Here is a 12318-nt window from a genome sequence, read left to right as displayed (position 1 = left end):
TGGCTTTGCTTCATAGAGCGATAAGCTTAAGAGATCCATATAATATGAGAAATGAAAGAATATCGCACAAGATACAGGTTTTTAAAGTGAAGCCGCTCACTACATTGAGTTTCATTAGTTTAACGACTAAAATTTTTCTTGAAACAGCATTTAACTTCGTGACAAATGAGTCGATCGCTATCAAATCTTTTCTGCATATTTTGGCTATAAACCACACAAAATTTGATTGGATGCCTGGCCACAGCGGAATCTTTGGAAACTGTAAAGCCGAAGAGCTTACAAGAAAGAACATCCTTACACAAATCCCATCAGGTTGCGAACGAGCAGGTGTTTCCTTATCTTCTTGCATGCGGACGTTGCATCGATGCGGCTCGCGCGAGTTCAGCAAGCGCTGGTCAGGAACCCGAACTTGCATTGTCAAAGTAGAGAGCCGCAACAAAATCCTTAAGCCACAGTGAGACCTGTATGGTCCCAGTTGAGCAGCATAATGAACTCCTCTCCAAACAGTTTCTACTAAGGTGTTTTCATAGAAATCATCCCTGCAGTCATCTGCTTGAAGCAGAACCGACATAAGACAATACGTCTTCACCGACTCCCTTTCAGTGAATGGCGTACTTGTAGTCAAACCACCACATATTGCAGGCGAAAAGCTCGAATTGTCGCGCGAATCGAAAGTGACCTTGCGCAGCTTCGTTCTGGATACTGTGTCAGGATAAACTCATACTTATAGTATTCTAAATCGGCGCTGAAATACCAAATATATGTCGAGCATGCAACGAGTCCCCGCATGACTCGAACCACCTCTTTGGATACCTAGCTAACCCTACACATTTGACACCCCTTTTCCTATAGTTCGGCCTTGTCGAAACAACACGTTTCCTGGGCCTACCGTTGGATGACCTCCATGATAACTTAACTGAACCTCAGAACCTTAACGGGGAGTAGATTAACTTTTTAACCAGTACTTGTAAGATTGCGAAAGCATTCTGGCCTAGAATGAAACATAAAAGATCCCTGGAACTAATAGCTCTTAGCTAGGTTCACATAGCCGCAACTGAACACTGTCTTATTGGCACTTATACGGTGAGGCTAAAGATTTTGGAGGAAGTTGTCAAAGTTTGAGGGAGGAAGATGAGTTTGAAACATCAAGACACTTACTCCTCCTTTGTCTAGCTTTCACCAGACTAAGGTTGCAGCAACTCGGTTCTCATACTTGCAACGAACCCGACAAATTGTCTGGAGTAGACATTAGCGGTCTTAACAAATTTATGACTGGCTCTAGGCGCTATGTTCATATGCAAAGGTCTTTTCGATTTATACCTAGATGCTCTGGGTATTAACATACGACTCTAGCTGTTCAAATAAAAGTATTCGTGGCCTCACGAGAAATCAACCTATTTACCTAATCTAATATTGCTTAACCGGGTATATAGTTGTCCAAAAATTATTTACTACTTATAAGTATAAGTATAAGTATAAGTATAAGTATAAGTATAAGTATAAGTATAAGTATAAGTATAAGTATAAGTATAAGTATAAGTATAAGTATAAGTATAAGTATAAGTATAAGTATAAGTATAAGTATAAGTATAAGTATAAGTATAAGTATAAGTATAAGTATAAGTATAAGTATAAGTATAAGTATAAGTATAAGTATAAGTATAAGTATAAGTATAAGTATAAGTATAAGTATAAGTATAAGTATAAGTATAAGTATAAGTATAAGTATAAGTATAAGTATAAGTATAAGTATAAGTATAAGTATAAGTATAAGTATAAGTATAAGTATAAGTATAAGTATAAGTATAAGTATAAGTTTAAGTTTAAGTATTTGTCTGATCAAAAATCGAATTTCGTCAAACCAAAAATGATCAAAATTTTATTTTTAATTTTTAATTTAATTTTTTTTTAATTATGACGCCATTTTCTCATAAGTTTTGGATTTTTGTCAATTTTTGATTTTTGTCGATCATATGTCATTGTACATATAATAGTTTCAAGTGAGCAGCTTATTTTAGCAGAAGGGTATTTTTTCGATATGCATATCACACAAAAATACTTATCAGCGATGAATCTCAAATGCAAATATAAGTTATGAATGCGCCAAATACACGGATCACGATTAAATTGAGCGTATGCCATATTTTGAGCGTATTTGCCTTGATGAGGCGACATTGTCGACGCCTGGCCGCCAATTACAGTCACGCGCTACAACAAACTTACGTATGTAACTGTGTCAGGCGCTGTCAACACTCCTCTGCACGGCTGATCGCCACAGAAGCCAGTCCGACTGGCCTGTGCGCCTGAAAGTGCGCGGCAGCCAAACTGATTGCGCTGATGCTGCAATGTGGCATCAATGGTGGTTGTTTAACTTGATATTGATATTGTTGTTGTTGCTTTTTTCTTGCTGCAATGCCTTAATGGAATTATCAAGCATTTTAATAACAAACGAAAACATATGCGGTCGCCTCATAATGCGCGCCAGCAATATAACTCGTATTGTGCGCATGTGCAGCGCTTGGTGAAGGGTGTAAATGGTGTGAGCCAGAAAGTGTAAATTTAAATTGAAATCCCCGCAAACAATCAACGCCATGTCTCATAATTATTCTCACATTGTTATTAATATTGCATTTATTGTTCTTGGCTTTAAAATTGTATTATGTTGTTGCTACTGAAGCATGTACAACTGTATAAATGATGCTTATCGCAGCCACTGATGTGGCAGTGGCAGTGTCAAACATTTGACAAACCCTTCCACTAGCGCCCTCGCAAGCCGGGTTGTCAACTCTGCCTTGTAATGCGGCAATCAAACGTCTGCGAGGATCAAGCCTCTAAAGCTGGCAGCTCCTGCCACAGGACATGCGCAATTGTGTGATTGCGCAAAGTGTGAATAATGTTGCAAGTAATTGCAGCATCCAGTATATATTCATATACACAACATATGTGCTTATGCCCACATGTTCGCCGTTGTAAGCAACAACAGCAACACGCGTGCCATGTGGCAAGTCACGCGTATTGCCGCAGCGCGCGTTATCAATTCCATGTTTGCGCTCACTAATCGCCAATCATATTTGCTAAGCACAAACATTGCCCTTGCACACCACCGCCAACAACAACAACACATACAAAGTATGCATCATTTTTCAATTGGCCTCCGTTGTGGTTGCACAGCTGCTCATTTTCCCGTTCCAGCGGATCAGCCGCTGCAGCATCGCGATAAGCTTGACAGCAGCATCGAAGTCAAATAAATGGCAGATAAATGTAGAAATGCGTTAAAAAGTAAGGAATTTAGTTGCCAGACATGACCCTAACTATTCGCGGCAACACATCAGTGTATTCTATTCTTCCCAAACAGTATGTATTTGTGGTGTGTCTCCTCTCGGTGTGATTAGTTTATCAATAGAGGCGTTCATTACTCACCATTATCACGTTCGCTCTTATCATCGCCTTGCAGCGAGCCACTCGTCGCGTTTAACGTGCCCGCATCGGCGCCATTGGCGAAGCCATCGTTTAGGTGTATGGGTGTGCGCGGCCGTCCATCGATGGTGATTTCCTCGCCGGCGTTTATATCACGATTTGTTTCATACCAAAGCTGTGAAAAATCAACGTGTTATTTGAAAGTAAGTTAAATATGTATTTGTTTTTTTTTTTTTGTTGTTAGAAAATGCATTCCACTCACATATCCTGCCACCAGGAAGTTCTTCAGATTAGCCTCTCCATCATTGTCGACAGCGCGTATTTTACGCAGCCACGTCGCAACATCATGTGACGGTTCCAACCAGCCGCGGAAATGTGGACCTGCAATGACCTGTTGCAAAAAGACACGTTTAATTTTAAGTATATTTGAGTTTATAAAGGTATGTAAGTAAATATTATTGTAGCTAAGCATGGAAATATAAAGGCTCAAGAAAAATATAAACGATAATGTAGGCCTATAACGCAGATATATGGATTACTTTGGAATTTGAAGGTTGCTACAAACTGTTCCTTGATAATGAAATCCTTGTATTTAATCGGTTTTATGTGATAAGACTTCTTGATGAAATTGGACAAAAATTATTGTCTAAATCAATGGAGGAATTTCCACGAAAAAAATTCAGATCGCAACACTGTAGCATACAGCTGCCCACCGAAGTTAACGTTTTCTCTTTCTTTTTCATTTAACTTATTTTCATTGCACTTAATTTTTAATTTAATTTTATTTTATTTTATTTTATTTTATTTTATTTCATTTTATTTTATTTTATTTTATTTTATTTTATTTTATTTTATTTTATTTTATTTTATTTTATTTTATTTTATTTTATTTTATTTTATTTTATTTTATTTTATTTTATTCTATTTTATTTTATTTTATTTTATTTTATTTTATTTTATTTTATTTTATTTTATTTTATTTTATTTTAGTTTTAATATTTTTTATTTCTATTCAACTTCATTATATATTTTTTCCAAGCAAAAAATTTAACCCACCATGCTTCACTGTATGTACATACGCATATTGGCTAAACAAATCTAGAGCAATTGCGAGCGCCATCTGCCGTGCCGTAGCTAGCAATGAAAGTGTTATACCACGTAAAGTTTGTATGTGTATGCACGTAACAACAAATGTGGTAAGTAAAGTAGCACAGTGGTGGGTAATTGATTGCTTAATTTAAAGGCCTAAGCAAATATAACACATGCATGTGTCCATCAACATTCATTCAAAAATGGTTATGAGAACTTTGCAATCATACACTGCCTGCTACCTATGGGTTAAAAAACTGATTAGTTACCCAAAAATGCTACCACAGTGATGCCTTTAAAGTTTCTATGAGTTTTTAAGGCTCAATTGACAACTTTAACTGAAACTTTTGAGTAGATTTTGTACGAGGTGTGTTCAAAAAGTATCGCGAATCGTAACTGACAGTTTTCTTCGATTGCAGGGGCGTGGTGCATCATGAGTTCTTGCCACAGGGAAGAACGGTCAATAAGGAATATTACCTGCAAGTTATGCGCAATTTGCCCGAAACAATCCGCCAGAAACGCCCGGATTTGTGGAAGAACAAAAATTGGCTTTTGCACCACGATAACGCTCCTGCTCACACACTTCGTTGCTTGTGCGCGACTTTTTAGCCAAAAACAACACACTAATGATGCCGCAGCCACCGTATTCCCTAGATCTGGCCCCCTGTGACTTTTTCTTGTTCACTAAACTGAACTATCTCTTGACGAGATAAAGACGGTATCAAAGGAGGAGCTGAAGAAGATAAAAAAATGATTTTTTGAAGTGCTTCGAAGATTGGAAAAACCATTGGCACAAGTGTATAATATCTCATGGGAATTATTTTGAAGGGGACAATATAGATATTCACGAATAAATAAATAATTTTTGAAAAAACACAAAATTCGCGATACTTTTTGAACACACCTCGTAGAACTACTATTACGAAAATTCCAAGTGGAAATTTTTAAGAAACCGAACACTAACAAGGCGTTACTGGTTCGCGATTTCCTTAGTCTAAAGCATTTTGTATATAAAAAATTATCAACTGAAGTGGTTGGGCATCCAGAGAAAACGTACTATATAGTACATGGTTAATCACTTAAGCAAGGGTGGGCTGGTGAAAACAAATGTAAAAATTATGGAGGTGATGTCCTTTGTGAAAAAATATTCAAAAATTTAAGTGGACAAAAAAGTTTTATATCAAATAATTTCAACCGAAAAGTTTTATTCTTAAGCACCAGTCAGGTGACGGAACGTATATTTCTCACCATAGGTAAATGCTAGGTGACTTCACAGCCACAATTGCAGTCTATGGGCGTAATATTAGACTCAAAACTACAATTCCAGCAGCACTTACATGGCTTATGTGCCAGGAAAAGTCCAGCCAGCGTCTTCTAATCGTAAAAGTAGTGAGCTCAGTAATATTGTACGTGGCTTCAATATATGTAGGTCCAAACGCTGGACAACAAATCCTATGCAAAATAAAAAAAACACAGCGCATCGACTTTCTGCAAAGCAAAAATATGCTGCTGCTGAAGTATTAGCCAGTATGCCACTCATTGACATCCAGGTAGAGAACAGCGCCTAAAAGATTATTATCAGAGACAGAGTGGAGTAATAAGAGCACCAGAATCTGATAGCAGAATGCTGGACCCATAGATTTATAACGGACAACCAACTGTAGATATACAGTCGATATAGGGGCCGAGATATCCATTTGACTTAAATACCTAATAAACATGGGTGATTTAAAAGGCAAGTATTAGAGAGATGGTAAGAGAGCTCGACATCTCTCGCGTTGGAATGATTTTGGTGAATATTTTATTGTGAAACGCGTTCTTGCTCGACTCGTCCCGATAAAGCTGAATTTTTTTCAAAAAGAGTACCGTAAACAGGTCTCTTTGGACATGCTTGATCGTGCGAATTCCGATCCCACATTCATGGAGAGCATTATAACTGCCGATGAGACATGGGTTTATGAGTTTGACATGCAAACAAGTCAACAATTGTCGGAATGGAGAAAAAAGGAGAGGAAATCAAAAATACCACACCAAAACTGCTCATAAATCAAAGTGATGCTCAGTATTTTTTCGATATTCATGGTTTTAAAACATGTTGAATTTGTTCCGGAGGGACAAACGGTCAGTAAGGAGGTTTATTTGGACGTATTGCGATATTTGCGTAAGAACATCCGTCGAAAACGGCCTGAATTGTGGAAGAACATTCTGGGATTTTACAGAATGATAATGCACCACCGCATAGAGCTGCGATTGTGACCGAATTTAAAGCCAAAAATGCAATGAATATTATCGATCAACCACCGTATTCACCAGATTTTTCTCCGAGCCAATTTTTCTTGTCCCTAAAACTGAAATTGCCGCTCCGTTGAACCCATTTTCAGTCGATCGAAGGTATAAAAGAAAATTCGTTGAAGGAGTGCTTATGAAAAGTGTTTCGAAGACTGGAAAATTTGATGAAAAATATTGCACAGATTATTGTTAAAGTTGACCGCCTCAATGCTTTTAAACACAAATGATAATGATCTATTATCCTCTCACCTGAATTTCTAAAGCAAAATAACTGTATTTAATCCTGACAAATATTACTAAATCAACTATCAAACGCACCGAAGCATCTTTTTGTTGCAAACCGACTTAAGCTCAACAACATGCCGTCTCCCGCGGCCAAATCGAGTGTCGCCCGCTGCGCTAAAAACAATATCAAAATCAGCAATTACAGCCAAAAATCACATACTTATGATGTGGTTGCACTAAGCAAGAATTTGAAAACACACATACATGTATATACATACATACATACATACTATATATGATTATTAATGCAATGCTCGCCCCACAACGTGCCTTTCCGCCTCATTGCCCGCCAATTACGACAGTGTCACATGGCCCTTAAATGACAAATTCAGCCGCGTTTGCGTAAAAAAAAAAGTGAAAATGTTGAAAAAATCTGACCGCCAACGGACGGCTGTGCGTCATTAACTCAAATATCGGGCGCATAAAAAACAGTGGTGAGCATTAGAAGTGCAGTGAGCAGTGCGAAAATGCGTCTATCGCGCTAATGCCGAGCACAGTCGAAGGGCGCACGCGGAAATCAGCAGTGTAATAACAACAAAATGCACATTAAATGCTTCGTACTCAAGTGTATTAATGTGCGGCAGCTTGTTTTTGCGTGCGCCCACCTCCCCGCCGCTGACGGCCGACGGAGCGACGTCAATTCTTATTTGCTTAGAATTGAGTTGTTAGCTCAATTTGCAGAGCGTGTGCGCGTACTCATGCACACGCGGTTACGGTTACGCGCTGCCTGCCTGCTTGCTCGCCGCCGCCTGTATGTGGTGCGCGTAGCTAGGCGCGTTTATCCACATGTCCGTCCGCGCGCTGTAGCGCTTACGCGTATGTGCCACTTTGTGGAAACGTCGTTTTTCCGAATGACTTGCGAGATAAGAGTTTCGGTGCGTTGCAAACAAAAAAAAAACAACAAGCATACATTGTGTGTGTGTTGTTGGTTTTGTTGTTGCTGCTGCTGAGTGTGCACTTAACAGTTGTTGGCCGCGCAGCAACGGCGGCGCGCATTTTGCACTCCAATTGTTTGTTGCACGCTGGCAGCGTCGAGACGATTTGTTGTACAACACATTGTTTGTTGTTGAAACTGGTGTTTTTCGCGTTTTCATATTTTTTTCCGACTTTTTGTGATTTCCATATTTTTTGCATTTTGTATGCACACAAACGCAGCGGTCGCTGCCTGCCGGCTTGGGGGTGTGTGGCTCGACAAATGTCGCTTTACAAATTAAATTGTTTGGTAAATTCACTAAATGCTCGCGTAATCTCAAGAGACTTCAGCGCGGCGGGAGCAATGCCGAAAGCCAGCGGTAACTGTTGAAGGAGTCATCATAGTCACATTTACGGCGGCTCAGCTCATCATTTCATGCTGATTCCAACGGTTCCATACACACACACACACCGGCATGCACTTCAAGTTAAGCCTTTGCTTAGCCTCCTATTATCACTACGATTGTAACTGTAAATTGATAAATTGTGCGTGACCGCAAAACAACGTGTGCGCATCCCAATTCCCTCAACGCTCTGCTCGCTACGTGGCCCGCAGCTCAGACAACCCGTCGCGCAGTTATCTTTGGTTTACCAATTCCAGTAGCCGCGTAGTCCCGCTGCGCCTTGACACCCTAGTTAGCAAGTCGACCTTTGTTGGTTTTGTTGCCGCTTCTTGTTCTCCCTTCTTATCCTTTCTTTACCTACACGTTTGCGTCTTCCTTCGCCTGTGTGTGCCTTCTTCCCGTGTGTCTTGTCTTTTGTGCCGCGCGTAAACATGTATTGCTGTCTTCCCATAATTAATGTTAGGCTACTTATCCGCTCGTTTGTTGGTTTAATTGATTGCTGTGAAATCCTTTTGGATGAGCATAAATGTCACTTAGAGCAACGAGTTTAATTGGCTGCTGATTTTTTGGTGGAAATCAGTTGACTTTTCGGGTTTAATTATAAAGTTTTGTGACAGTTAAGCAGTTCGATAATTGTCAAGGTCATGAAAAAGAATTTGAAACAATGTAATTTGTAGCATCGTAAATTAAGTGTCAGCGGCTGAGATCTTTAATGTATTAACTTGTCATAGCAATTAGTCGACCCTGTCATGTTTTTGCTATAAATTTTGAACTTCGTCGCAGCCATATCGTGCATCAGGATGCAACAACAGGAAATCTCTGATTAACCCTATAAAACAAGGCAATTGACATGGATTCTCGGTAAGCACTGATCGACTCAGCCCTTGAAAGGCTGCGAAATGCTTTTAACTTATAGTGGAACGCATGAGAAGCATACAAATATTTGCTCTCAGTAAATTTCGTCTCGCCGAAGTTATAGAGGTTTTAACCGAGCACTGTCCGAAAGGCGGCATGAATGCCAATTGACAAAGTTGCTTAAATAAAGACTTAGAGGCAGCTTCTCGCTCGACTTCTACCTACGGCAAAGCGAGCTAATTGGTTGAAATCGAATTTAGCCAACTTAACAGATTTGTAGTGAATCAACAGGCTGACAGACTAGATCGCTCTGCGGCAGCTTCCATGATGATGGGGCCAGAACCGTGCATTGGGTGGGGCCTCACACCATAAAGGAATTGTTCCGCACGGAGGAGAGAGCGGGCAGAAAACGGCATTGGCAGCATACAATAGGAATCCGCTAAGCCAAGTTGCTACCGGGACAAATTCCATCTCCTTGTCGCGGTCTGTATCCATCTATCTATCTAATGGATCAACAAGAACGAAGTTAACAGTATTAAAATGAGATCAACGTACCGCTGACTAGTTTACGTTAGGCCATGTTAGATGGTTGATAACTCAGCGAGGCGGAAGACCACACTTAGACTGTTTCTGAAGTCATACGAAAGACTCCTGTGGATGAATATCAGCTATCTGCAAAAACGACCCGAACATATCACAAATCTGTTGGATGTTTTATTTCTATACCCGCTATTTCACCTGGATGCGTAAAAATATGAGATCCAAGTTGTTTTTGCCTGGTTCGTTTCTGTCAAAAGCGCGACTTTCAAGGAGAAAACGTTGAGATGATTCTGACTCATTTTCTACCGAACAACTAACGCAGCTGACATCCGATAAGATGTTCAATCTTACTGCAAGAATCACGAACGAAGTAGTGAACTACAAGATGCCAACATAGCGGTAGGAGATCTCGTTTCGCATTTATTGAGACTGAAGTAGTAGCTGTCCCAGCAAACTCATCTGCCTTACAGTTTTCAACAATATCGCTATGGCCAGACATCCCAACAGTCTAATCATAATAGATCTAATAGAGAAAGTCTAAATATCCTTTACTAGTCTTGAGCGCACAGTCAGCGAACTCAAGGCTAACAACGCTAAACTACAGTCGGAGCGGCTATTCACCATTCTGAAGGAGGCTGTACTTCGGAGCAGTAGATCTACTGCTACCTTTAGGGCAGGCACCTCAGCTTGGATGACGCTAAAGTGGTTAAGAAACCTAAAACTGAAGCTGATGGAAGGTTTCAGACTATATATTCATTGATCAACCCTCCCCGAAAGTTTGGATCAATCTATAAATAAGCTCACCGTCCATCTTTTCCAAGGAATACTTCCATTTCATGCTCCCTCGATTGTGTTGACTTTCTAGCTTACTAAACTAACTAATTTTACTTTCCAATACGCTGATGCTGACATGGATCCAGTTCCAAGTTAGTGAAACCGCTGATTGTCGACGAAAAGTAAAGGTGAACTTCTATTGTTTCATATAAATGACCAAGCAGTTGAAAATACATTTTTTTAATATTACGATTCCCTTACTGATAGTCATCAAGGCTACCAGTGTATCTACACTACCACCAGACAACAAATACAACAACATTTCTTGGGTAAAGAATCAAATTGCCAACATATGCAATTAGGTTTCTAGGGATTAGCAGGACAATTGGCAAGCAGCAACACACAGCCGAAGAGACAGTCACAGTCGCAGATGACAACTGACAACTGACAACTCAATATCGGAAGATCAGTTTAATCCGTTGCGAATGTATGGGGCGCATGGCGTCGCAAATTAGAAACGGCAAAGGTATAAATACAATTACTGTTTGCCTGGCGCATTTGCAGCTCGATTTTGCTCTACTTTCAACGAACACTATCTCCATCCATACACATTTCACATTTTGAAAATTGGCTTCACAAAGCGCAAGCCAAAAAAAGGTAAGATAATAACAACAATGCGAGATAGAACCCCTACAAATGTGTGTCAACAATAAGAAAAATATTTACACGCACCAGATAATCTACTATTTGTATGTCGATGTTCACACCAGCGGTTTCATGCACACGAATTCGATGCCGACGCGCTGGCGCTGCTGCCGAATTGATCGCTCGATCTCGTCACTGATCGGTTTGCAAAGGGAAAAGTGTGTCACTGTTTGTTCAGTATGATGTTTCAGTGAAGTGTTGTTTTTCACCTTTTTTTTGCTTTTGAAGGGAAGTTGTCTCTGCCGTGGCTGTGGCAGAGTTAAAGTGTCTATGCCGGCAGTGTTGTTCAGCTAAAAGTTTTAGTTCAGAACTAACATACTTATATGAGCTGCCGACTATTTGACGAATTAAGAAGAAAAATGCTTTCTCACAAATTGTTTGCTATGTTTAAGGGCTTGATACGAATTATGTACCCTTTATAGATAATGTTTTTGCAAATGTGTAGCAAGCAGATTCTTGGAACGATTGTTGTGACAACTAAGCTTTACTAAACTTGTCTAGATACTATATTAATTAGGTTTAATAAAATTATTACGAAATTTTTGAATTTTTCCACTTTATGAAAATCACTTTAAGGCTCAGATTAAAGCTGGAGATTCACCAGATTAAACGAAACTAACCTTTTCAAGAGGATAGGTCCTTACTATTGAAAACTGGGTTTTTCCAACAACTTTCGTAGGATCCAGTCTGGGGTCGATATTTTTGATTTCAAGTACACTTTAGGACACCAACAACAAAAGCTTACCTTTCCCTATCCAATCTGTTGAAACGTTCTAGTGAATAAGTTTCTTCAAGACGATGGTATTTAGGGACTTTCGGGCAACTCCGCTTATAATTTTTACTGAAGCTTCAAAGTAACTACTTCTTTGCAAGACTTATGGGGTTACATGGCCTTCCGGGTTCCAAAAAATCGATTGTTTTTATTGTCTTATCAAATTCTAGAGGTGTAGAATATTGTCCTACATTTTCAAGTTGACCCGAGTAATAGTTTCGGAGATACAGCCTTGAAAACTTGTGCGCTCGAGGCTAATAGAGACATTATTTCTTT

General features: G+C 39.5%; 1 protein-coding gene across 2 annotated transcripts in view; it reads right to left on the bottom strand.

Moving 5' to 3' along the window:
• Window positions 1-12318, bottom strand: part of LOC105223870 (transcription factor hamlet) — an 87694-nt gene that overhangs the window by 27392 nt on the left and 47984 nt on the right. For both annotated transcript variants that reach the window (XM_049462342.1, XM_049462350.1), the window contains exons 3-4: window positions 3680-3808; window positions 3421-3592 (exon numbers count right to left, since the gene is read on the bottom strand). In XM_049462342.1, coding sequence (XP_049318299.1) covers window positions 3421-3592; window positions 3680-3808 — 301 coding nt within the window. The remainder of the gene's footprint in view (window positions 1-3420; window positions 3593-3679; window positions 3809-12318) is intronic.

The sequence above is a fragment of the Bactrocera dorsalis genome, chromosome 1 (genome assembly GCF_023373825.1).
Source record: "Bactrocera dorsalis isolate Fly_Bdor chromosome 1, ASM2337382v1, whole genome shotgun sequence".
In the NCBI taxonomy this organism is placed as follows: domain Eukaryota; kingdom Metazoa; phylum Arthropoda; class Insecta; order Diptera; family Tephritidae; genus Bactrocera; species Bactrocera dorsalis.
Note: the sequence above shows the minus strand (reverse complement) of the source record. Positions and strands in the feature narration are given on the sequence as shown.